The 27,341-nt window shown below is 39.7% G+C and overlaps 1 protein-coding gene and 1 non-coding gene across 27 annotated transcripts in view; both read left to right on the top strand.

The window, feature by feature from the left end:
* ARNT (aryl hydrocarbon receptor nuclear translocator) overlaps positions 1-26,184 on the top strand; it is a 63,928-nt gene extending 37,744 nt beyond the window's left edge. For 8 of the 26 annotated variants that reach the window (XM_054247397.2, XM_035279697.3, XM_078355561.1 and 5 more), the window contains 16 exons: positions 886-1,099; positions 2,984-3,110; positions 5,595-5,660; positions 6,344-6,429; positions 8,226-8,302; positions 8,985-9,119; positions 11,663-11,737; positions 13,978-14,129; positions 19,385-19,495; positions 19,998-20,070; positions 20,232-20,352; positions 20,544-20,646; positions 21,025-21,172; positions 22,449-22,611; positions 22,978-23,144; positions 24,209-26,184. In XM_054247397.2, the coding sequence (XP_054103372.2) occupies positions 886-1,099; positions 2,984-3,110; positions 5,595-5,660; positions 6,344-6,429; positions 8,226-8,302; positions 8,985-9,119; positions 11,663-11,737; positions 13,978-14,129; positions 19,385-19,495; positions 19,998-20,070; positions 20,232-20,352; positions 20,544-20,646; positions 21,025-21,172; positions 22,449-22,611; positions 22,978-23,144; positions 24,209-24,298 (1,908 nt within the window). In that variant the 3' untranslated portion in view covers positions 24,299-26,184. The remainder of the gene's footprint in view (positions 1-885; positions 1,100-2,983; positions 3,111-5,594; positions 5,661-6,343; positions 6,430-8,225; positions 8,303-8,984; positions 9,120-11,662; positions 11,738-13,977; positions 14,130-19,384; positions 19,496-19,997; positions 20,071-20,231; positions 20,353-20,543; positions 20,647-21,024; positions 21,173-22,448; positions 22,612-22,977; positions 23,145-24,208) is intronic. The other 18 variants (XM_078355559.1, XM_035279699.3, XM_078355564.1 and 15 more) reach the window with 5 other exon arrangements.
* On the top strand, positions 23,616-23,723 carry LOC118149317 (U6 spliceosomal RNA). Its single transcript, XR_004736706.1, has one exon. It is a non-coding gene; the product is annotated as a U6 spliceosomal RNA (small nuclear RNA).
* Positions 26,185-27,341: the final 1,157 nt, after the last annotated feature.

The following is a 27,341-nucleotide window of genomic DNA, read 5'->3' as shown; positions in this document are numbered from 1 at the left end:
AAGCAAGATCCTGAAAAAAGGCCAGAGAGGATGGAATTAAGAAGTCAATTATTGTTCATGGTAAGCCTGTTTTTTGGGAGGATCTCTGCTCTGTCACTCAGGCTGGAGTACGGTGGTGTGATCTCAGCTCACTGCAATCTCTGCTTCCCAGGTTCAGATGATCCTCCCACCTCAGCCTTCTGAGTAGCTCGGATTACAGGCGTGTGTGCCACCACACCCAGCTAGTTTGTTTGTTTGTTTGTAAAGATGGAGTTTCTCTCTGTTGCCCAGGCTGGTCTCGAACTCCTGGACTCAAGCGATCCTCCCACCTTGACCTCCCAAAGTGCTGGGATTACAGGCATGAGCCACTGTGCCTAGGCCAAGCCTTTTTTTTTTTTTTTTTTTTGAGACGGAGTTTTGCTCTTGTTACCCAGGCAATTCTCCTGCCTCAGCCTTCTGAGTAGCTGGGATTACAGGCACACACCACCGTGCCCAGCTCATTTTTTTGTATTTTTGGTAGAGACGGAGTTTCACCATGTTGACCATGATAGTCTCCATATCTTGACCTTGTGATCCACCTGCCTTGGCCTCCTAAAGTGCTGGGATTACAGGCTTGAGCCACCATGCCCGGCCTGCCCAAGCCTTTTTATTCTTCTTGAATCCTGAAATAGAGAGGAAGAGGTAGATAGTGAAATAGAGAAATTGAGGAAACATGTTTTAGAAAAAAAACCTTCTTATCGATGAAGGTAACTACATTTAGGGTGGAAACCTGTGGCTGTGGATCAGGTGTGAGCCAGTAGTTGCTTATGGAGAGATGCACATGGCCTCAAGTGTCCTCTTCCTGTGAATAGAAATACTTGTTTTTTCAGAGATTAGTATTAACTTCTATTTCTTTTCCTTGGGCAGGAACTGAAACATTTGATCTTGGAGGCAGCAGATGGCTTTCTGTTTATTGTCTCATGTGAGACAGGCCGGGTGGTGTATGTCTCTGACTCCGTGACTCCTGTTTTGAACCAGCCACAGTCTGAATGGTTTGGCAGCACCCTCTATGATCAGGTGCACCCAGATGATGTGGATAAACTTCGTGAGCAGCTTTCCACTTCGGAAAATGCCCTGACAGGTGAGAGTTATGTGTATGGTAAATGAATGGGAAGTCCTTTCTCTTTTTCCTGAGGCTTAAGAGATGTTTTAGCTCTTAAATTGGTTTGTTGACTCTGGCAAGTCTTCTAGAATTTTCTCCTTTAATAAATTTAATCAGTTCTTTTTATCCACATGAGGTTATCTACTTTGTGGCTCATCCTTAGAAAATATTTCATTAGTGATAATATTTTACTTTTATCTTAGGGTAAAAAGAACGGTAAAAGCCAAACCTACGGTACTTTTTTCCATTATAAAATAATCATTCATGCTTTTATCTCATTTGTATGGATAATTATCTGATATTTTTTCTACCTCCTGGTACTTGGCTTTGTGCTAGATTCAATGATAACAGATTTTATTTTATTTTATTTTATTTTATTTTATTTTATTTTATTTTATTTTATTTTAGAGATTGGAGTCTTGCTCTGTTACCCAGGCTGGAGTGCAGTGGCGTGATCTCAGCTCACTGCAGCCTCCGCCTCCCAGGTTCAAGCGATTCTCCTGCCTCCTGAGTCGCTGGGACTACAGCCACATGCCACCATTCCCAGCTAATTTTTGTATTTTTTAGTGGAGATAGAGTTTCACCATGTTGGCCAGGATGGTCTCCTCTCTTGATCTGCCCCCCTCCACCTCCCACAGTGCTGGGATTATGGGTGTAAGCCACCATGCCCAGCCCACATTTTTATTCTGTAGATATGGTTAGTGTATAAGGTGTTTTCTTTTGTTTGTATCTGTACCGTTTTTCTTTTTTCTCCCATTTCATTACTGTTCAGTCTTTTTGCCGGAGTTTGGCTAGAGGAAACAAGTCACATCTATTCTTGAGTGGCTCTAGAAAAATATTTAAAGTGGAAGCAGATAAAAATTGGTAGTTAAAATTAAATGTAAGAAATTTCAATATACTCAATATTAGTGTTAATCTTTAGTTTTCCTCCTTTTTCTCCCCACCCAAAAGAGAGGATCTCACTCTCTTGCATAGGCTGGAGTGCAGTAGTGCATCATAGCTTACTGTAGTCTTGAACTCTTCTGGGCTCAAGTGATCTGCCTGTTTACGGCTTCTTGAGTAGCTAGGGGTAGTTCAGGTCACCACACTTGGCTAACTTAATTTAAAATTTTATTTAGAGACAAGATCTGTCTGTTTCCCAGACTGGTCTCAAACTCCTGGCCTCCAGCATTCCTCCCACCTTGGCTTCTTAAAGTGCTGGGATTACAGGGATGGGCCACCACACCTGACAAGTTTTCTCTTCTTTTATGTTTTTATGATTTCATTTTTCTAGTTCTTTTCCCCAAATCTTGTTCTTTGTTTCTGTATAATAAAGAAGACCAACTAACAGATCTATGTTTCTATAGCATATAAAATTACTTGTTTTTTTTCTTTTTTAAAATTTTTATTTTTATTCTTTTTGTTTTTTGAGACAAGGTCTTGCTTTATTGCTGAGGCTAGAGTACAGTGACTTTTCACAGGCATAATCATAGTACACTACAGCCTCAAACTCCTGCCCTCAAGCAGTCCTCTTGCCTCAGCTTCCTGATTAGCTGGGACTACAGAAAATTACTTGTTTTTCAGCCAATGACATTTACTCTGTATACAAGTAATCAGGCATGAGTATATAACCTTCCCTCTTGTTTTCTACTACTACTTTCCACTCCTACTTTTCCTTGCACAGTGTTATTTTCAGTGCTACCTTTGGACTTAAGAGTGAGATTCATTGATGAGAATTTAAATATTTTAGGCTTAAAAAAAATTAATCTCCCACTTGGTCATTTCTGTTGTAAGCAAGGAGATTAAGGGCATGAGTAGGATGCTTACTTATCTTTGCCTTCAGTATCTCTCCCCGTCTTCTCCACACACAAAAATGTGCTCCAGACTGCTCTTCACATCCTCCTTCAGGGCGTATCCTGGATCTAAAGACTGGAACAGTGAAAAAGGAAGGTCAGCAGTCTTCCATGAGAATGTGTATGGGCTCAAGGAGATCATTTATTTGCCGAATGAGGTGAGTGTCAAGCTGAGGATTGTGATTTGGTATAGGAAGAATCTTCTTATTTTATTTTATTTTATTTTTACCCATGCTAGTGTATGGTATAGGAATAATCAAAAGCTGAGAGTTTTATTTCCATCAGAGGAGTTAAGTTGGATTAGCTCCAGTGGATTAAATTTAACTCTCAATACCTAGATGGATTGTAACACAGAATAAAATATTTGGTAAGAGGACTAACGTTTCTGAACTTGCCAGACACTATGATAAGTGATTGATGTCTGTCATCTTATTTCATCCTCACAATTGCCCTGCAGGGTAAGCTTCATGGTTACCATTTTGCAGACAGAAAAACAGATATAAAGACATGAACTTGGCTGGGTGCAGTGGCTCAAGCCTGTAATCCCAGCACTTCAGGAGGCTGAGGCGGCGGGTGGATCACTTGAGGTCAGGAGTTCAAGACCAGCCTGGCCAACGTGGTGAAACCCTGTCTCTACTAAAAAAATTAAAAATTAGCCAGGCTTGGTAGTGTGTGTGCCCATAATCCCAGCTACTTGGGAGGCTGAGGCAGGAGAATTGCTTGAACCCAGGAGATAGAGGTTGCAGTGAGCCAAGATCATGCCATTTTACTCCAATTTGGGCAAAAAGAACAAAATTGTGTTTCAAAAAAAAAAAAGAAAGATATGAACTTCCCACGATTACATAGCGTTTGATACAGGATTTTGTTTTAATTCATAGTAGTCTGACTACAAAATTTTTGCTTTTTCCCCATGAAATCAAAAGGCAGTATCTATTTACTCCCATACTTATTTTTTTTATTAGAAATTTGAGACTTCCTATGTCTAGAGTTAGTGTTTAGTGTTTATAAATTATATACTGTACATTTAGGATTCTGTAGAAAAGATGGTGGTCCTTTTCTTTTTTTTTTTTTTTTTTTTTTGAGATGGAGTCTCACTCACACTGTTGCCAGGCTGGAGTACAATGGCTCAGTCTCAGCTTACTGCAACCTCTGCCTCCCAGGTTCAAACAGTTCTCCTGCCTCAGCCTCCCAAGTAGTTGGTATTAGGGGTGCCCACCATCGTACCTGGCTAATTTTTTGTATTTTTAGTAGAGACAGAGTTTTACTATTTTGGCCAGGCTGGTCTCGAACTCCTGACCTTGTGATCCACCTGCTTTGGCCTCCCAAAGTGCTGGGATTATAGGCATGAGCCACCGCGCCTGGCCTGATGGTGGTCCTTTCTATACAGGTACAAAAGGCATCTCATGGTCACAAAATTCAGGTTATGTAATGGAAATTGACTACATTGTACTGAGAGGATGGTTGCTAGAAATTATGGGTAGGATATTAAAGGTTTCCTTGGAGAGTCACAAAATTTAACATTAGGTGGTTTAGTAATTTATTTATTTATTTTAGGCAGTCTTGCTCTGTTGCCCAGGCTGGAATGTAGTGGCTTGATCTTGACTCACTGTAACCTCTGCCTCCTGGGTTCAGGCGATTCTCATGCCTCCATTTCCTGAGTGGCTGGCCTATAGGCACATGCCACTGTAGCCGACTAATTTTTATATATTTAGTAGAAACAGTGTTTCACCATGTTGGACAGGCTGGTCTCGAACTCTTGACCTCAAGTGATTTGCCTGCCTTGGCCTCCCAAAATGCTGAGATTACAGGCCTGTACCTCTGCACCCAGCCTGGTTTAGTAATTTAGAGTAGCTTCTAGACTCAGACTGCTGGATTTTATTTTAATCCATATTATTTTATGGATTTGAATTCTAGCTTTGATGCTCTCTTCTGAAACCTTGGATGATTACATGACTGTATCATCTCACATTGGAGATAATACTGACCTTATAAAGTTGTTAGGAAGATTAGATGAATTAATATATGTATAGATATTTAGAACAGAGCATGATACATATTAACCCTATGTAAGTTTTATTTTGTTTTAAAGGATGGGGAGAGGGAAACTAGCATTGAAGGAAGTATCCCAACATGTGGACATGGCTAATGCAAAGACATAGGCAAGAGCAAGAGAGTAATGAAATGTAGCAATTACATTAAGTTGTGGTTAAAGTAGAGCAGGAGTAAGCAAACCACAGCCCTTTATTTGTAAATAAAGTTTTACTGGAGCATAGCCATGCCCATATTTTTACATATTATCTATGGCTACTTTCATGCTATGGATAGAGTTGACTAGTTTGCAACAGACTGGCCCACAAAGCTGAAAATATTTAATATCTGGTCCTTTACAGAAAAGGCTTACCAACTCTTGATGTTGGGAATATTTGCATTTGAAGAACATACGAAACATTTTAACTTCAAATTCTATGACAGTTAAAAGTTCTAGAAATACCAAGCCTGACTTATCTTTATCCTTCCTTATTAGTAGCATTACCAATTTTCTATGTCTGATTGTATCCAGAGCCTGTTATTCTGCTGTTACGATGGAAAGTTCTTTAATAATGCAGCCTGATTGCTTTTAATATCTTTGTTCTTTGAAACAGGTGTGGCAGTAGCACTGTGGACCCAGTTTCTGTGAATAGGCTGAGCTTTGTGAGGAACAGATGCAGGTGAGGTCCTAAGCAATGAAAACCAAAGGGGTGGCCAAATACCTGTAGAGATCATCACTTTTTTTACCTATCTTACTGTAGTCATTCCTTCAGCAGCCTTCACTTTCATCTCTCACCTCCCAGTTCCTTTTTTTCTGGCAATATTTTCCTAAAACGTCTCTTAAAATCCTGTTTAAGGAAGTTGCTCTGCTATTTTACCTACTTTTCTCCCACTGCATACCTTTTGTTACTTTACTTTGGCAAGGGTAAAATGTGGTGGTCATTTTTAGGTGAGAAACTCCTAAGAGCCTAAACTTAAAGGTACTAAGTCAGCATTGCCATTTGAGTTTTACTGGGTAGATTTTTTTTCTTTTTCTTTTTTTTTTTTTTTTTGAGATGGAGTTTCGCTCTTGTTACCCAGGCTGCAGTACAATGGCGCAATCTCGGTTCACCGCAACCTCCGCCTCCTGGGTTCAGGCAATTCTCCTGCCTCAGCCTCCTGAGTGGATTACAGGCACGCGCCACCATGCCCAGCTAATTTTTCGTATTTTTAGTAGAGACGGGGTTTCACCATGTTGACCAGTATGGTCTCAGTCTCTTGACCTCGTGATCCACCCACCTCGGCCTCCCAAAGTGCTGGGATTACAGGTGTGAGCCACCGCGCCTGGCCTGATTTTTTTTTCTAACTCCTATAACTCTTCTAGGAATGGACTTGGCTCTGTAAAGGATGGGGAACCTCACTTTGTGGTGGTCCACTGCACAGGCTACATCAAGGCCTGGCCCCCAGCAGGTAAGAAAGTGAGATAGTAAATAGTTCCCCTTGGTACATTTGGTTCCTCACAGAGTCCATGAAAGCTAATATTTATTATATACCTGGTATATGAAATGTACTTTCATATAAGATGAAAGAAGATGCACAATCTTACCCTTCCATTATTGATCTTTTATTCCAGTTGAGGAGATAGATTACTCAGACTGGAAAATAGTATTGGCTGTGTCACAGAATGTGGTTATTAAATGCACAAATTTATATGAACATGTGTTCTAAGCATTTGTTGCAAAGAAACAGACATCGAATGCAGTTAACCTGAGAAAGCTTTCTAAAGTTAAAGCAAGACTTTGAGGGAAAAGGGGGAAAATGCCTTTATTGTAATAACTTATCAAGAGAATATTCTCTGCAAAGGCTTTAAATCAAGCTTTCAGCAGATTAGCTTTATTAGAATTTGAGGTCAAACAAGGAATGTGAGAAAGGTGATTGGGTCGCAGGGATCAACATTTTAAGTTGGCTTGTCAGTTTCCAAATCTTGGCAACTTTATTACTTCGCTGCTGCATGGGTATTATTGGAAAATAGGGGTTTTGGGGAGACAGAGACTAAGAGAAAAGAGAAGCAAGGTGATATGTCTTGGAAAGAGGTTAAACTTTGGACATGGAAAAACCTGGGTAGGACTCCTGTCATTGTTACTTATTTGTGACATCACCTAGGGTAAGTTGCTTGACCTTTATAAAGCTGTTTGCTCATCTGTACTTCAGAGACCATACATCCTATATAGGGTTTTTGTGAGGATTAGATTTAATTTAAGGAAAGCATTCAGCCCAGTGCCTGACATATGGCAGGTACCCAATAAAAGTAGTTAATATAACTTTTAAAAATTTAACTGAGGTGGTAATGACATTTGAACTACTTAGTCTACATACTGTATAAACCATACATTTAAAGCATGTGATCTTTCTTACCTCTGTGTATCATCAAGGAATACTATTTTTCTGGGTAAAAAGAACATAACTATGCAAAAAAATAGGGGAGAAAGGCAGTCTTATTCCCTTACTGTGTAAAACGTTGGTTTCTCTCTTTTCCAAGGGACATGAATAACTGTTGATGGTATAACTGCATTTTGGGTTGTTTGCTAACTTTGAAAGTCACAGATTGGGCAGAGCATCTATTTTCTGCCTGCAACGTGGTCATAGAATGGATGTCTTCATATGTACCTGATTTGGCCTGCATAGTTTTTTTTAGAATACTTTGGGTAGGGCTTGTATTTTCCAGTTTACTATAATTAATATGGGTAAAATGTAGGAATTAATATATATGTAAATACATAAAACAATGACTGGCATATATGGTAAATTTTATATGATTATTTATTCTTACCATTTATCATTCTCTATTGCTTTATGCTTAGCCTCTTCATAACTAGATCTATTTTGTTTGTTTGTTTGTTTGTGAGAGGGAGTCTCGCTCTGTCACCTAGGCTGGAGTGCAGTGGCATGAACTCGGCTCACTGCAGTCTCTGCCTCCTGGGTTCAAGTGATTCTCTCACCTCAGCCCTACTCAAGTAGCTGGGATTACAGGCATGTGCCACCATGCCCAGGTAATTTTTGTATTGTTAGTAGACCGGCCTCAACTCCTGACCAACCTGAGCTCTTGACCTCAAGTGATCTGCCCATCTCGGCCTCCCAATGTGCTGGGATTACAAGCTGAGCCACGGTGCCCGGCCCATAAATAGGTCTATTTTGAATCTTGTCTGAGTTTGAAGGCATTTGAGTTGGAGGTCCCTGTTAAATCTTTTAACCTCACCTTTCTGAAGGTGTTTCCCTCCCAGATGATGACCCAGAAGCTGGCCAGGGAAGCAAGTTTTGCCTAGTGGCCATTGGCAGATTGCAGGCAAGTATGAATTTTCCATGTCTATGTCCCTTTCAATTAGAAACAATCTTCAGGACTCATTTCTGTTAATTTTCCTTTAATATCTGAATACAAATGACAACTTTTATCAAACTGTAAAAATGTGAAGGAATACAGCGTTTATTGTGACCATTGCTATTCTTGGACTTAAGTAGAAATTGAAAAGTATAAGAGAAGGGAGATCTTTTCTCCCCTTGTCTTTCTTATTTTTAGCTTTATCATGCTTAATTTTCTATTTCCGGTTAATTTCCTTTGCCACATACAAATGAAGAAAGATTCTTTTCATTTTATCATTACCTAGCAACAGAAAAGTGGAATTATTTTGATTCTTTTCATAAGTATAGATAAGTTTCTTGGTTACTTATACTGTATCAATCTGAGTAATGAGCTCAGCCTAGCCAGATGAAAGTAAGTGGATTTTAGGTTGAATAAATTTTATTCTTACTTTATTAACTTGGTAAAGTGTACATACATGGGAGTAGAGCTAGACCTTATGCCTTGTCTGATCGTGATTGTCATTTTTTCCCTTTTTGGATAAAATGTGAAAGTTTAGAAGTTGCTAAAACTGGTAATCTTATGTCTATGCAAAAGACCATGAGGAGATAGGAAATATATATGTAAAGAATGGTATCATTTTACCTCATTTTTATCTCTTCACTCTCAGGTAACTAGTTCTCCCAACTGTACAGACATGAGTAATGTTTGTCAGCCAACAGAGTTCATCTCCCGACACAACATTGAGGGCATCTTCACTTTTGTGGATCATCGCTGTGTGGCTACTGTTGGCTACCAGCCACAGGTGAGGAGCTGGAGCTGTACATCACTAATACTTAGATCTCAGTTTTCCTTTGGCTCTGTTGAGATTATGTAATCATGTAATTCCTCAGATAGCCAAAACATACCAACCTCAGTTGAGAAAAAGAGATCATCATATTCTGTTAGTACCTAAATTTATTTTCAGCTTCCTGTTAAGACTGTCATCTCATCTAGAGAAATATGGCTTGTGAAACCAGGTGGGAGAAGCAGGTACAAATATGTATTTATTTTTTGTTATTGATATTAATACAGATAATGATTCAAAGGTACTCATATTAATTAGTTATACCAGTATGGCCATATTTAGGTAATTCATATAATTATCTAAATGAATAATAGCCCATAAAACATGCAGATTTAGCACCAGTCATTACAGTTTACTCATGCAACAGACCAGTTAGCCATCCCTGAATTGATTCATCATATGAGCTTTTAAAACTGTTGGGGGAAGGAGGGACTTCTGGCTGTGGCTATGTGAAAGAATTTGGTGAAAAAGAGGTTCTGAAAACAAAGAACAAGGAGAATTTACACTACCTGATTTAACACTAACTATAAAGCTGTTATCAAGACAATGTGGTGGTGTAAGGCTAGATATGTAGAGCAATAGTCCAGAATAGAGTCTATTGTTTTTTTTTTTGAGACAGAGTCTTGCTTTGTCTCCCAGGCTGGAGTGCAGTGGTGTGATCTCTGCCCACTGCAACCTCGGCCTCCTGGTTTCAAGCAATTCCCCTACCTCAGCCTCCTCAGTAGCTAAGATTACAGACACATGCCACCACACCCAATTAATTTTTGCATTTTTGTAGACACGGGGTTTCACCATGTTGGCCAGACTGGGCTTGAACTCCTGAACTCATGATCTGCCCACCTCGGCCTCCCAAAGTGCCAGGATTATAGGCATGAGCCACCGTGAGTCTATTCTTATACTTGTCAACTCATTTTCAGCAAAGGTGCCAAGACAATTCAATGGATAAAAGAAGTATTTCTAACAAATGGAACAATTGGATATCTATATGCAAAAAAGAAAAAAAAAAACAAAAATGAAAACGCATAGATCTTACCTCATACACAGAAATCAGCTCAAAGGTCTAAATATGTAAGAGCTAAAGTTACAAATAAATTTCTAGGAGAAAATCTTTGTGATTTTGAGTTAGACAAAAGATTTCTTACATAACACTGAAAGCATGATTCACAGAAGAAAAAAATGATAAATTCGATTTAATTGTAATTAAAATTTGCCCTCTTTAAAGGATATTAAGAAAATGAAAAGACCAGACATAAATGGAGAGAAAATAGTTACAGATCATATATCTGAAAGAGGATTTGTACCAGGAATATATAAATGACTCATTAAGACAAACAGCTGGTACATTAGGAGAAATACCTAATATAGGTGACAGCAGGGGATGGATGCAGCAAACCACCATGGCATATGTATACCTATGTAACAACCCTGCACGACTTGTACATGTACCCCAGAACTTACAGTATAATAAACTGCTGGTTAAAAAAAGGGCACAAGAGTAAATATGCATTTATGCATATGAAAAGACACTCAACATCTTTTTATCATTAGGAAAGTGCAAATTAAAATCACAATGAGATACCACTATATACCCACTAGAATGGCTATAATCAAAAAGTATTGGTGAAAATATGTAGAAGCTGGAACCCTCATACATTGGTGATAGACCTGTAAAATGGTATAGCTACTTTGCAAAAGCATTTTGGCAGTTTCCTACAAAGTTAAACATACCTAAGAGAAATGAAAACATGTTCACACACAGATTTATACACCGTTGTGTACAGTCCGTATCTGTATTATTGATAATAGCCAAAAAAGGAAACTATTTAAATGTCCATTAATACTTTGTAAATGAATACACAACTGCGTTATATCCATGTTAGAATACTACTGAGCACAAAAAGGCGTAAACTACTGATAACGCAACCATATAGATGAACTTCAGAAGTGCTCTGCTCGGTGAAAGAAGCCAGACCCGAAAGACCACATATTGTGTTGTTTTATTTATATGAAATTTCTAGAAATGGCAAAACTGGAGAGGCAGAAAGCAGATTTGTGGTTGGCCAGGGAGGGGAGTGGGAGCAGAGATTGATTGCAGATGGCACAGGGAACTTTTTGGGGCAGTGAATGTGTTCTAAAACTGAATTCTAAAACTGGATTGTGATAATCATTGCACAATTGTATAAATTCAGTAGAAACCATCAAATTGTACACTTAAAATGGGTGAATTATGAATGTAAATTATATGAAAAATTTATAATCTCATTAAAATAAATGTGTAATATTCTGAAAAAGAAAAATGTTCTAGAAGCTAGCTCCTTAACAGATTCTATCTTCTTTTAGTAGATTTCATCTTTTGTTTCTTTTCTTTTTTTTTTTTCTCCACACTTAACTACAATCTTAGGATTAAAACAGAAGAAATAAAATCCAGGTCCCCAGCTGATGGACTAAACCAGTTAGATGACCATAAAAGTATGAATCTTACTCTTCTTTCTCTCTTCTAGGATCTATTAGGAAAGAATATTGTAGAATTCTGTCATCCTGAAGACCAGCAGCTTCTAAGAGACAGCTTCCAACAGGTAACTTTTTTCCTGGTTTGGAGCTGAATAAATATTTATCATATTCACTCCATAAATATTGACTGCTGATTAAACACTGTGGCAAGCACTATAGTTTTAGTATTCTTTAATACTTAATCTGTATCTTAAGGGAATAGAAAAGGACTAATACTTTGAAATTATAGGTAATGCCCAAGATATTTCTGTTTGGCTTTGGCTATTTACTATCTTGTATTCAACTAACTGTATCCAAGGAGCTGTCTTTAAGGTATTTAAACGATTGGGCCAGGCATGGTGGCTCACGCCCGTAATCCCAGCTCTCTGGGAGGCTAAGGCAGGTCGATCACTTGAGGCCAGTAGTTCAAGACCAGCCCGACCAACACAGCGAAACCCTGTTTCTCCTAAAAATACAAAAGATTAGCCAGACTTGGTGGTGCATGCCTGTAATCTCAGCTACTTGGGAGGCTGAGGCATGAGAATCACTTGAATCCGAGAGGTGGTGGTTGCAATGAGCCGAGATTGCACCACTGCACTCCACCTGGATGGCAAAGCTAGACTCTTTGTCTCAAAAAAAAAAAAAATATATTGTATGCTTCACTAAGCTTGTAGTAGAAAAATTCATTTTATACTTTTTTTTTTGAAATGGAGTCTCACTCTGTCGCCAGGTTGGAGGGCAGTGGCACGATCTCAACTCACTGTAACCTCTGCATCCTGGGTTCAAGTGATTCTCCTGCATCAGCCTCCTGAGTTGCTGGGATTACAGGCACATGCTGCCACGCCCAGCTAATTTTTGTGTTTTTAGTAGAGACGGGGTTTTACCAAGTTGGCCAGGATGCTCTTGATCTCCTGACCTTGTAACCCGCCCACCTCTGCGTCCCAGAGTGCTGGGATTACAGGTGTGAGCCACTGTGTGGTTTATACAGTTCTTTTATGGATAAGTGAGAGTTATAAGGAATTATTTAAGCTGACTGTTACTGTCATTCTCAGGCTCCAGCTCCTGAAAATATCTGTTGAATTTTATAGACAGCTTTCAGTAACAGTTTTTACTTTGTATTAGACAAGTTAATTAACTTCTTTCTCAGTAGTGTCCTTATTGATACAATGAACATATTAATAGTACCTAAATTCTGACTGTTGTTGGGAAGACTAAATAAGATAATAGATATAAAACACATCACCCAGTTTTTGATACATATAGTATTATAAAATAAGTGATTAGCTTCTGATACTGTTGTTTTTTAATTTTTAGGAAAGTAGAGTTAAAAGATGATTTTTTTATTCCATGAGACTAGCATCTAAAATAACCTAAAATTGGCTGGACATGGTGGCTGAACACCTGTAATCCTAGTACTTTGGGAGGCTAAGACAGGCAGATCACTTGAAGCCAGGAGTTTGAGACCAGCCTGGCCAACATCCTGAAACCCCATCTCTAGTAAAAATACAAAAATTAGCTGGGTATGGTTGCTTATGCCTTTAATCCCAGCTACTTGGGAGGCTGAGGCATGAGAATTACTTGAACCCAGGAGGCAGAGGTTGCAGTGAGCCAAGATTGCACTGCTGCACTCCAGCCTGAGTGATAGAGCGAGACTAAAAATAAAATAAAATTAGTTACTTTCAAAAAACAAAAGCAAAACAAGACTAAAGCCAACTTAATTTTATTTATGGAAACCTCTGTAGATGCTGTGAAAACAGATATTCTCATCTGGGATGGTGGCTCCCACCTGTAATCCCAGCGCTTTGGGAGGCCAAAGGCATAAAAGACAGATGTTCTCAGGTTGCAGGGGAGAAATCGGATTAAAGAGCAGTATGTAAGCTATATTCAGTGTCATTAAATTTACCAAATGTCTGGTACAGACTTCTAAAGCGAACTCAGAGTATCTTTAATGGACTTCCCAAGAGAAGTAGGGAAACAGTCTTTTCCTTCCTATAAATAAGTATAAATAAGTATTATTTCTATTTGACTAGAATAGTATTAGGTTGGTGCAAAAGAAATTGCATTTTTTGCCTTTTTTTTTTTAATCATAATGTGTTTTGCACCAGCCTAATAAGAAAGCGTGAGTCTCTGAGAGGAAGCATGAGAAATATGCCTCCATATTTAATCACTTAGTTTATACTTTCTCATTTTGTGTTAATACTGAAAAATACTGGTGCTTCAAGGATAATGGTAAGAGTTTTAGGATTGTAGAAATTGGAAAATTTTTATTTATTTTTGTAATGAAAATTTTCTATGAGTTCCACTGATGGCATGAAAACTTTTTCAGGTTGTGAAATTAAAAGGCCAAGTGCTGTCTGTCATGTTCCGGTTCCGGTCTAAGAACCAAGAATGGCTCTGGATGAGAACAAGCTCCTTTACTTTCCAGAACCCTTACTCAGATGAAATTGAGTACATCATCTGTACCAACACCAATGTGAAGTACGTATTATAGAGGAGTATGAAAAAGCTCTTTTTCCTCTGCTCTCACAACACACAATACTTCTGATGCCCAATGTGAGGGCTAAAACAATCAAGCAATAACACAAAAATCAGCTGGGCATGGTGGTGTGTGGCTGTAGTCCCAGCTAAATCTGGAGACTGAGGCAGGAGAATTGCTTGAACCTGGGAGGTGGAGGTTGCAGTGAGTAGACTGCGCCACTGCACTCCAGCCTGGGCTACAGAGGGAGACTCTGTTTAAAAAAAACATCAAGCAGTCACTTCTGCAGTGGATACCAGCTGGTTGTCCTTCTATTCGATTCAGTTTACTGTCTACTTGAAGATAGCATCAGATCTCCCAATTTGTAGATGCAGTACCATGAGACTGCTCCCACTTCTGATGCCAATTACAAGCTCCAGGTTGTTGTACCTGTGTATCTGACTGACCAGCTGTTTCCCATGACCCCCTACTTGGGTTCCGTCAGTTTGCTTGAATGGCTCAGGGAACATTTACCTTTGTTTACCAGTTTATTATAAAGGATATTACGAAGAATACTAGTGAACATCAGATGAAGAGATAGATAGGGCAAGGTAAGGAGGAAGGAGCACAGAGCTTTTATACTCCTTCTGGGTGGCTGCCCTCCAGGGATCTCCATGTGTTTACCTATCAAGAAGCTCCTCAAACCGCGTCCTTTTGCGTTTTAATGGAATATTTATTATGTAGGCATGAGTGATTAAATCATTGGCCATTGGCAATCAACTTAACCTTCAGTCCCGTGCCCCTCCATGATGTTGAAGGTTAGGGCTAAAAATCCCAACCCTCTAATTTTGCCTTGATCTTTCCAGAGACAAGCCCCTATCCTAAAGCTGCCTAGGGGTTGCCAGCCGTCAGTCAACTCACTAGCAGACAAAAAGACACTTACCGTACTGAAGATTCCAAAGATTTTAGTTGGTATAAATCCAGGTCCACTGACACATGGATTTTTTTCAGTAAATGTGTTGGAAAAATTTTTGGAAATTTGTGACAATTTGAAAAACCCTACAATAAGCTACATAGCCTAGACTTATTGAAAAAAATTAGAAAAAGTCATGTCATGAAAGTATTAAATATATGTAAATTCTAATCTTATTTTATCATTTACTACCATAAAGTGTATAGAAATCTATTATAAAAAGTAAAAATGCTGGCCAGGTGAGGTGGCTCACACCTGTAATCCCATCACTTTGGGAGGCTGAGCTGAGCAGATTACTTGAGGTCATGAGTTTGAGACCAGCCTGGCCAATATGGTGAAACCCCATTTCTACTTAAAAAAAAGAAAATACAAAAATTAGCTGGGCATGGTGGCGCATGTCTATAGTCCTAGCTACTTGGTAGGTTAAGGCGCGAGAATCACTTGAACCTGGGAGGCAGAGGTTGCGGTGAGCTGAGATTGCACCACTGCACTCCAGTCTGAGTGACAGAGTGAGACTACGTCTCAAAAAAAAAAAAAAAGTATCACAACCTATACATACGCACAGACTATATATGGTACTATTTGTAGTTGAGATAAATGTGAACAAATGTAAAGATGTAGTTTTAAATTATAACTGCATAAAGTTAACTGTAATACATACGGTACTACTGTAATAATTTTATAGCCACCTCCTATTGCTCAATTGTTGCCGGTCTGCTTAACATGCTATATGATGCTAATCATGTCTTCATGAGCAATTCTCTCCGGTAAATTGTATATTGTAGTAAAAAGTGAAATCTCATGGTTCTTGTGTATTTTTCATCATGTTTAGTGAAATACTGTAAACCTTTAATAACATTTAGGAACAATATGAAGTGCCACTAGTGATGCTGGAAGTGTTCCCAAGAAGCAGGGAAAAGTCATGACATTATAAGAAAAAGGTGGGCTGGGCGCAGTGATTTAAGCCTGTAATCCCAGCACTTTGGTAGGCCTAGGTGGGTAGATCATAAGGTCAGGAGTTCAAGACCAGCCTGGCCAACATGGTGAAACCCTGTCTCTACTGAAAATACAAGTTAGCCAGGCATGATGGTGGGAGCTTGTAGTCCCAGCTACTCGGGAGACTGAGGCAAGAGAATCGCTTGAACCCGGTAAGCAGAGGTTGCAGTGAGCCAAGATTGCGACACTGTACTCTAGCCTGCGAAGTCTCAACAAAAGAAAAAAGAAAAAGGTGAATTGCTTGATATGTACTGTAGAATGAAGTCGGCAACTGTGGTTGCTTGCCACTTCGTAGAAACGACTCATCTTGTAAACAGATAATATAAACTCTTAACAATAAATACAGTACAGTGCTATAAATGTATTTTCTCTTCCTTATGATTTTCTTAAAATATTTTATCTTTAGCTTTATTTTAAGAATACAGTATATACACATACAACATACAAAATGTGTTAATCAACAGTTTGCTATTGATAAGGCTTCTAGCCAACAGTAGGCATTAGTAGTAAAGTTTTGGGGGAGTCAGAAGTCACAGTCGAAATTCTGACTGCACAGTGCTTGGTGCCCCAACCTCCATGTTCAGCAATCAGTTGTATTTCACAATATAACACAGGCATTTTCCGACGTTGGGATTTCTAACGGACCAAGTCTTCTTAGTCTTATCAAGCTGTCCCCTTATCCTCTACTTTTCCAATATTCAACACCATTAGTTTGAAGTTTCTCATTTTCCAGCTTACAGGATTTGGGATAGTTGATCAGAATAGAGTAAACTTTATTCCCCCCCGCAGACAGGGTCTCACTCTGTCACCCAGGCTGGAATGCAGTGGCATGATCATGGCTCACTGCAGCCTTGACCTCCCAGGCTCAAGCGATCCTCCCACCTCAGTCCCTTGAGTAGCTGGAGCTACAGGCGTGCACCAGGATGCCTGGCTAATTCTTGTATTTTTTATAGAGATGGGGTTTTTCCATGTTGCAGAGGCTGGACTTGAGCTCCTGGGCACAAGCAATCCATACTCCTTCAACTCCCAAAGTGCTAGGATCACAGGTATAACCCACTGCACCTGGGCAGAATAAGATTTTACCAACAATAATTCAGAGACTAGGTCCTGAAATGGAAGGGTTTATATTTCAATTCTATGTATCAACTCATTCTGAAAAGGATTATGTTTTATATACCAGTTTATTGCTCTAGTCTGGCAGGATTTTCCTCTGGAGCAAGGGGTAGGCAAGCTCTTTCTGTAAAGGGGGCTTTGTGGGCCATGTGGTGTTCATTGCACCTACTCAGCTCTGCTGCAGCATGAAAACAGTCATAGACAAACGGAAGACTGTGGCTGTGTTCCAGTAAATCTTTCTTTACAAAAGCAGGCAGTGGGCTTTATTTGGGCTGTTTGCTTAGAGCATAGCTATATCCTCCTGTTTTATTAGTTACTGTTCCTCTCTTTTGAACTTTTCTATTTGAGCTTTTTTTCTCAGCTTCTTTTTAAAAAAGTTTTATTGGGATATATTTCACATATCATACGCCTCACCCATTTAAAGTATCCAGTGTTTTTTAGTATATCACATAGTTATGTAACTCTTATTGCAGTCTAATTTCAGAATATTTTCATTCCTCCAAAAGAAATTCTAGATCAGTTAACAGTCATTCCCTGTTCTTTCCCCTTCCTCTCAAGTTCGGTGTAACTATGAATCTGTTGTCTTTGTAAATTTGTCTATTCTAGGCATTTCATATAAATGGAATCACAGACTATGTAGTTCCTTTGTAACTGGCCTCTTTCACTTAGTAAAATGTTTACAAAGGTCATCCGTGTTGTATAGATATGCCACATACTATGTGTTCATTAACAGACATTGGGTTGTTGCTACTTTTTGGTTATCAAGAATGCTTTCATCTGTAAAATAGCGATAAGGAGCTGAAAAAATGCTTTCATGAATATTTCTATACTAGTTTGTGTTTGGATATATGTCTTTATTCTCTTGAATTCCACCCAGGAGTGGAATTGCTGGTCACAGAGTAACTCTGTTTTACCTTTTGAGGAACTGCCAAACTGTTTTCCAAAGCTCCCGCATCCCTCTGCATTCCCAGGAGCAATGTACAAGGGTTCTGGTTTCTCCACATCCTTGTTAACACTCATTATTGTCTTTCTTTATTATAGCCATCTAGTAGGTTGTCACTTTGCCATTTAATCTTTTTTTTCTGTAGAATTGGCCTTGAATCCAGCTCTTGACGATCAGATTATGACTACTTAGCAAGTATGAATAATACCTAGTGACAACAGCATTGTCCAATTCAGTCGTTAGAACTTGTAAAGTTTAATTCTTTGCTAAGTAACTTAATATAACACAATGGATTGAGTTAGAAGTTTTTATTAACTTAGAACTCAAGTGGAAGGCCATGGTCATTGTAGCTTTTTTTTTTCCTGTCTTTTTGCATGTTTATATTATACAACAGGCATCATTTTTGTGTTTCCGTTTTATTTAAATTTTAAAAAATTTAAGTCATTTTAAGGACTTGAATTTCTGGAAATAACTGCTTTCTCCATGTTTACGTATCATTTTCCCTACATGATTAATTTTAATTAGCTTTTAGAGCTTGTTTGTTTGTTTTACTGAGACAGGGTCTCACTCTGTCACCAGGCTAGAGTGCAGTGGCGCTATCTCAGCTCACTGCGACCTCTTCCTCTGAGGCTCAGTCGATCCTCCCACCTGTCTCCTGAGTAGCTGGGACTACAAGAGCCCACCACCACTCCTGCTGATTTTTGTATTTTTTGTAGAGACGGGGTTTTGCCATGTTGCCCAGGCTGGTTTGAAACTCCTTAGCTCAAGTGATCCACCCTGCCTCAGCCTCTCAGAGTGCTGGGATTACAGGCGTGAGCCACTGTGCCTGGCCAGTATTTTATTTTTAAATAAATATTTTTTTATAGAAAATGTGGAAAGTATTGAAGAGTATAGAGAGAAGGAAAAAAAAATTTCATACTCCAGATAGTCTTTGTTAATGTATCAGTGTACATACTTTCAGTTTTTTACCTATGCTTTAAAAAAATACAGACTATGAATATATATAACAACCAGGTTTTGAATACCTAGAAGGACTGAGAACCCAACAAGGTGACCCTTTGTGCCATAGGACATAGTTTCTATTTGACATCATAGGTTAATTGTAGGATTGGACTTCAATGAAGGATTTATTGATTGTTCCACCTACAGATGAATCTGTAGAGCTTTACATACAGAATCTGATTGTTCTCTTTGTCTCTGTCTCCCCCTCCTCCACTTCCTTCCCTTCTTTACTGTCTACTCTGTTTTCCTAGGAACTCTAGCCAAGAACCACGGCCTGCACTCTCCAACGCAGTCCAGAGGCCACAGCTAGGTCCCACAGCTAATTTACCCTTGGAGATGGGCTCAGGGCAGCTGGCACCAAGGTAAGAAAGAGTGAAATAATCATTTGTTGAGCAGTCACCCAGGGGGTGGTCATTTGCAATCCCATATATTTTTTTGTTTGGTTGGTTGGTTAATTTTTTTTTGTTTTTTGTTTTTTTTTTGAGACGGAGTTTTGCTCTCATCACCCAGGCTGTAGTGCAATGGCGCAAACTAGGTTCACTGCAGCCTCTGCCTCCCGGGTTCAAGTGATTCTCCTGCCTCAGCTTCGAGAGTGGCTGGGATTACAGGAGCCTGCTGCCACCCCTGCCTAATTTTTTGTATTTTTAGTAGAGACGGGGTTTCACCATGTTGACCAGGGTGGTCTCGATCTCTTGACCTCGTGATCCACCTGCGTCGGCCTCCCAAAGTGCTGGGATTACAGGCATGAGCTACCGCGCCCAGCCCATAATTCTTTTTTTTAAGAAAAAAAATCTAGTTTTTCCAGATTCTTTAAAAAATTTTCTTTTTCCCTATTTCTCTTTTCCACTGTCCTTTGACATATAGGCAGCAGCAACAGCAAACAGAATTGGACATGGTACCAGGAAGAGATGGACTGGCCAGCTACAATCATTCCCAGGTAAGTTGTGTCCTCTTTTTCTTTGAAAAGGATAGAGAGTATTTACTTAGGAAGTGTCCTCCAGTACTAGTTAGAATCTACATATGTTTTATATGAATTTTAGGGTTATTAAATTGTCATGTTAAATCTTTAATGGTTATTTTTATTATTGTATTCCACAGGTTGTTCAGCCTGTGACAACCACAGGACCGGAACACAGCAAGCCCCTTGAGAAGTCAGATGGTTTATTTGCCCAGGATAGAGATCCAAGATTTTCAGAAATTTATCACAACATCAATGCAGGTATGTTTCTTTCTCACTATCCTTTTAAATTCTCATTTAGATCACTTACTGATGGGCATGCCACTACCCAATCAGTAATCTTCCGATGTTTTTCCACTTAATCATAATACCACCTGAGTAAATAGGAACTTGCTGAACTAATATACTACAGCCCCTTGACTGGCCCTCCCCCAACTCCTTTTGGTCCACAGATCAGAGTAAAGGCATCTCCTCCAGCACTGTCCCTGCCACCCAACAGCTATTCTCCCAGGGCAACACATTCCCTCCTACCCCCCGGCCGGCAGAGAATTTCAGGTGAGCCCCATATATATGTGCTGCTTTACAGGGCCCTGAGGGATTCAGCTGATGAATCCAAATTTTATTCTTCCCTTGCTTTCTCTGGTTATTTCAGAAAAAGCAGTGAAGCTTGTAGGGCCTAGTGTGAGGCAAACAAGCTGCTTTTCTTCCTCCTATTTCTTTGCATTTTCCTGTTGCCATGTACTAGGCTCCATTTCTGTGTCCTGGTCAGTGTGTGACTGTCAGTCTTTCTTGTCTTTTCCAAATTGTTATCAAATTTTCCTTAACCTGCAGGAAGTCAAGGGGATCTAGGGATAGCACTAGATTGTCCTTTGATTCCTAGCTTCTATAATAAATTTATCATTTTAATCCTTTACCTCATTTGTTCACTCCTAGGAATAGTGGTTTAGCCCCTCCTGTAACCATTGTCCAGCCATCAGCTTCTGCAGGACAGATGTTGGCCCAGATTTCCCGCCACTCCAACCCCACCCAGGGAGCAGCCCCAACTTGGACCCCTACTACCCGCTCAGGCTTTTCTGCCCAGGTAAAACTTATATATCTGTTTGTTCCCTGTGTATTATTTTTTGTTTGTTTGGTCTTTTTTACATATGTAGAGTCAGTGTTTTCTATTTTAAATACCTTCTCCGCAACTCCTATCTTCCAGTTTCCAGTTTTCATCTTTGTTGAGAGGAGCTAATTAAAAATCACAGATAATAAAAAATCTCAGTGGAGTTTGGTTTTCACATTTGTTTATGAGTAAATTCTAAGATGTTTCCTCTTTGTTTAGGACTATGTAATACAAGAACAAAGGAGAAAATTAATGACTAACTTACAGTGATGTCTGTTTACAAAAGTTGAAAAATTTGTATATATATAATATAATGCACAATAAATATATTGTCTAAAGAAAGATTGTTTAATATTACTATATATTTATGTTATACAAGTAATAGTTTTAAAAAGTCAAAACCAAAAGGAGGCTCCAGAATGTTAGATGCAGTATGATCTCAATTATGTACAAAATGCGTGAGGAAATGAAAACGAAGAAATTATCTAAACATGTTAACAAATTATGAATGATTCTTTTTGTTTTCCTTTACTTTCCAAATATTCTACGATGCACATATACAACTCTTGTGAGAAAATAGTTTTTATAAAAAATGCACCGTTAGGAACAAATGAACGTAGAACAGACTGAATTATGGTGCAGAGTATTTTTTCTCTGCATATATTTTTTTTTTTTTGAGCCTGAGTCTCGTTCTGTTGCCCATGCTGGAATGCAGTGGTGTAATCTCTGTTCACTGCAACCTTCGCCTCCTGGGTTCCAGTGATTCTCCTGCCTCAGGCTCCCGGGTAACTGGGATTACAGGCATGTACCACCATGCCTGGCTAATCTTTGTATTTTTAGTAGAGAGGGGTTTCACCATGTTGGCCAGGCTGGTCTTGAACTCCTCACCTCAGGTGATCCACCTGGCTTGGCCACCCAAAGTGCTAGGATTACAGGTATGAGCCACCCCACCTGGCCTGCATGTAATACTTAACAGTTTTGAATGCCTCTAGTTTTATATAACTTTACAGTTTATAAGATGCTTTCACTACAACTTTTATTAATCCCATAGTTTGTTGCTTTTTGTACTTTTATCTCAGCTGCCTAAAAAATAGTGTCAAGAGAGATTGAGAGTAATTGGAAGAAACACAGTAGGAAATAAGTGATGATCTTGGTTCAGAAGGATGCAGGGATTGACAGTGTTGACTCTCATAGGCATGGTATGTGCAATGATGTTAATTCTCTGTTCTGTATCCCTTCTTCATCTCTTTAGCAGGTGGCTACCCAGGCTACCACTAAGGCACGTACTTCCCAATTTGGCATGGGCAGTTTTCAGACTCCATCCTCCTTCAGCTCCATGTCCCTCCCTGGTGCTCCCACTGCATCACCTGGTGCTGCTGCCTACCCTAGTCTCACCAATCGTGGATCCAACTTTGGTGAGTCCAGACCACAAGGAGAGTAACAGGAAAATCTCACCAGTAAAGAGAAAGGATTTGGTAGTTAAAGTTGTTTGCCTGTGTTCTGGGTGCACTGACCTAATTGTAGGGAAATGCCAGGTGACAGTCCATTTAGAATTTAAAACCTACCCACATGAAAAATGATATTTTAGCATATATAGTAAAGTCATGTAAATTTTTATACATTTAATAGTATGCAGATTTAATCTAAATGAGCAAAGGACTCTTTGGAAAGGCTGCCTGGAGAAGAAAAATTAATTTAGGGCTGAGTTTTGACTTGTGGAATTAGTACACGGTGGAATTGTGTAAATTGGAGTTGTTTATTCTTCCTTGCTGTATTTCTAGCTCCTGAGACTGGGCAGACTGCAGGACAATTCCAGACACGGACAGCAGAGGGTGTGGGTGTCTGGCCACAGTGGCAGGGCCAGCAGCCTCATCATCGTTCGAGTTCTAGTGAGCAACATGTTCAGCAATCGTCAGCACAGCAACCTGGCCAGCCTGAGGTCTTCCAGGTAAGAGGGTGAAAAGATTTTCGAAAAGTAGAAGCTGGGAGAAAAAGAGTCAGGGAGGAGGAGAGACGGTGAGGGAAGGATGCCTGGATTGAGGTGTTTGGTGGGGGGTAAATGTGAGAAGACAGAGAGGGATAAATTTAGGGATCACTGTCAGTAATTGAAAGGATTGTGGAAGCTAGATGCAGTGGTGCTTGTGCTCATAATGTCAGCCTCTTAGAAGGCTGAAGCAGGGGATCACTTGAGCCCATGAGTTCAAAGCCAGGCTGAGCAACTAGTCTGATCCTGTCTCTGTGAAACAAACCAAAAAGGAGTCAATTGAGTGTGATACATGCCATTTAACCAGAACAGACCAGTTCAGTGCCATAGGAGGGTGCCAAAGAAAGTTACTTTAGCTCATTCAAATAGTTCCACATGCCCAAGTCACAGTTGCTTTGGGTTTAAAAGAGACAGAATGATTAAAAATAAAAAGTAGTGCTCACTTCAGCAGCATTTATACTAAAATTGGAATGAATATAGAGAAGATTAGCATGGCCCCTGTGCAAGGGTGACACAAAAATTTATGAAGTGTTCCATTTAAAAAATTATAAAAATGAAAAGTAAATGAAATAGAACAACTGATTATAGCCATAATGGTCTATTTACACCAGTCCTGAGGGACTGCAAGAGTGAATGGAGTAATCTTAGGCAGGACAAAGGAAGAGCTGATTTAAAGCAAAGACTGAAAGAAAGTAGAACAGGTCTTGGTGAAAAACAAATAGGACAAGAGACTCCATATGTGTCCAAAGGGGGTGATATGAAATACAGCAAGCAGATTTTTCTCCCTTTGAAAATGTTGAGAACGAGGAAAAGGAAAAAGGTGGAACTGTAGGAGGAAGACAGAAGGGATTAGGAAAAAAGGCTGCGATCTAAATGCGTCAAATTTGCTGGAAGGAAGGCAGGCTAAGAGCTCAGCGTAGCAAAGACTCAGGTTCAGGGATGATAATGGAGGGGAATGGTGGAATAAAACTTGAGAAGTATAAGAGATCAAGGTGTGTGACCCAAACTTAATCTTTTTCTTTTATCAGGAGATGCTGTCCATGCTGGGAGATCAGAGCAACAGCTACAACAATGAAGAATTCCCTGATCTAACTATGTTTCCTCCCTTTTCAGAATAGAACTATTGGGGTGAGGATAAGGGGTGGGGGAGAAAAATCACTGTTTGTTTTTAAAAAGCAAATCTTTCTGTAAGCAGAATAAAAGTTCCTCTCCCTTCCCTTTCCTCACCCCTGACATGTACCCCCTTTCCCTTCTGGCTGTTCCCCTACTCTGTTGCCTCTCTGAGGTAACATTTATAGAAGAAATGGAATGAATCTCCAAGGCTTTCAGGACTCTGAAAATTTGAGGCTGGGTGAAGTTAAAACACCTTTCCTATGTCTCCTGACCTGAAGTTGTGGAGTGATGATTTGTGCTAAGATTAAGAGGCAGGTTAGAAGAATCTGACATCCACTGTTTGCCTTGGATAGTATGACTCGTTTTTGAAAAGAAATTCTGAAGAGAGTGAGGAGAGGAGAGAAATGTCCTCATATTTGAGGACCATGAAACATGGTAGGTATATATGGGGCTTTAGCAAGTGAGCATGTGAGCAACCCCTCTGGAAAGAAACGTAAGTGTGAGAGTGTGTATGTGTGTGTGTGTGTGTATGTGTATATGCGCTTCTGTATTTCACTCTCCCTATTAGGGAATTATGCAAAATTTGTCCCAGATTTTATCTTTGTCTTTCTGTGTACTTTTAAAAGAGTCCTAAGGAGTTAAATCTTCCAGGTATTTTTCACTTACTGTTGCAGCCAAAGAGTATTTAAATAAATGTCTTTGCTGCACTTGCATCCGTGCCCAGCCAATACACAGCTGTAAAGCAAATATAGAAAGTCGGCTGCTGATATGGTTGTTGCTCATCAAACACATTCAGTGATAAAGGTGGGTAACTCCTGCTTTTGGTGCTCTCACCTTATCTGGAAGATCTGCACACTTTACCAAAACGGGCTGGCAAGATAAACACTTTCTGAAATCCAAGACTTGGCCATAAAGATAATGCTGCATTTTTCTGTCAGAATCACATATGATGTGTGTTCTGTGGAGGATATTTCTGCATGGAAACTCAACTTCTTGGATTAGCCGTCCCGGTGAAAATCCTCACTGTTTGAGTATAAACCAAATACAAAGCCCTCTTGCAAAGTAGCCTCTTTTATCCCGTACTCAAAGTACCCAGTTTAGCAAAAAACAGATTGAAGTCTCTGGCCCTAGAGGTTTTTTCTCTTTGCTCCCTCCAGTCTGGAGATTGGGTTTTGCTTTAGAGTGCAAGTGTAATAATTTCGTGTGACAGATGGAGCCTGGACACCTATCTCAGCAGGGTCATTGGTAATTAACGATAGCCATATAAATGCAGATACAGGTTACTACCATCACCCTTTACCTTCCTCAGGTAACAGTCATAGATATCAGCTTTTTTGTTTTTTCTTTTTTTTATTGGCTTTGGCCAGTAGCTAAAGTGCAAGACTGAATTAATGAGATGATACATTAAATGTAGTCACAGGGGACTGAGGAGCAAAGATGGCCTTGGAGAGGCCAAAGGAATGCCTGTTTGCTGGGTTTCCCTCCCTTTTGTCTCCAGTCTGGTGCCAGGTAGTGGAGTAAAAAAGGAGACAGTTTATTTTTTTATTCTATGTGCACACTTACAGTATACATATATATTTATATCACAATTTACGAAACCAAAAAGTTGAGTTTCCAATGGAACCCTTGTTTTTAAATAATCGACTGTTTTTAAATGTGATCAGGACTATAATATTGTACAGTTATTGTAGGGCTTTTGGGGAAGGGAAGGATAGGGAGAAGATGCTCTGGGGGTTTTGTTTCTGCTTTTCCTTCAGGGTTTTATTTTTGATTGTTTTGTTTTCTTGTTGGCCATTTCTGTATTGCTGGCATCTGTGCTAAGCCTTACAGTGGCAAAAATAATGACATGTAGCAAAGATTTTCAAACAAAATATTTTTTCGTTTTGTAAAATTTCTTGTGTTGTGTGATCTTAATTGCGGCTTTATCATTCCTTTCCAGTTCATAAACAACAAGCACCCACAACTAGAGGAATCTATTGCTTAAGCTCCAGACATACAGACATAGGGCACACTGTGTCTTTAATTCCAGGAATTAGAAATCATAGGGTTCTGATCACACTGTACTTCTCCCCCTCCTTTGTCCTCCTGATCCTGACACATTCTGAGTAACGTCAGCAGGGACGCTGCTGAGGTGGGGGTTTTGGGGTGGGCGTTGCCCAGGTTCTTGGGGGAGAGGGGAAGAGTTGGAATTTGAAACCACTAAGGCACATCTGGATGTCTTCCCCCAGTATGTCCTCTTCTGGATTAAAAGGAGTGAAATTTAAACTGTTCAAGTCTGGACCTGGTTTCCCTCTAGGAGACTTATGTTGGTTCATTAGCAACTTTTTTTTTTTTTTTTCAGTGAGAGATGGAGTCTCACTCTGTTGCCCAGGCTGGAGTGCAGTGGTGCAATCTTGAGTCACTGCAACGTATGCCCCCTGGGTTCAAGCAATTCTCCTGCCTCACCTTCCCAAGTAGCTGAGACTACAGGTGTGTGCCACCATGCCCAGCTAATTTTTGTATCTTTTTTAGTAGAGACAGGGTTTCACTATATGTGGGCCAGGCTGGTCTTGAACTCCTGATCTCAGGTTGTCCGCCTGCTTTGGCCTCCCGAGGTGCTGGGATTACAAGCCTGAGCCACAGCGCCTAGCCCATTAGCAACTCTTAAAATCCAGAGGCATATGCCTGTATTCTTGAGAGTTTATACATGGAATCCAGTTAGAAACTGAGTCTGTTACAGATCCCATTTATTATCCTTTCTATTCCAAGGAGCCTTTTTTCGTCCTTCCCCACATCTGTTTATGGAAGAAAATGAAGTTTGGGGTGTGGTTTGAGGACTGAGCTAGATTCTTATGATCTGTCACATGCCTGGATGTGGAGAAGCATTTGGAGAAGCTCATGTGACTTGTCTTAGATTGGGGATTTTAATAATTGAGACATGTTTATTGGGTGTCCCACCATCTGAGAGTTTTAGCAACAGAATCACATGTGAGTCCATCAGAACTTAACGGCATTGATTCAAGTGCTATCATAAATATCCAGGACTGCTGTTTTGGTTACTCTTAGAGA

This window comes from Callithrix jacchus, chromosome 18, assembly GCF_049354715.1.
Source record: "Callithrix jacchus isolate 240 chromosome 18, calJac240_pri, whole genome shotgun sequence".
Classification (NCBI taxonomy): domain Eukaryota; kingdom Metazoa; phylum Chordata; class Mammalia; order Primates; family Cebidae; genus Callithrix; species Callithrix jacchus.
This window is presented reverse-complemented; position numbering and strand designations above follow the sequence as displayed.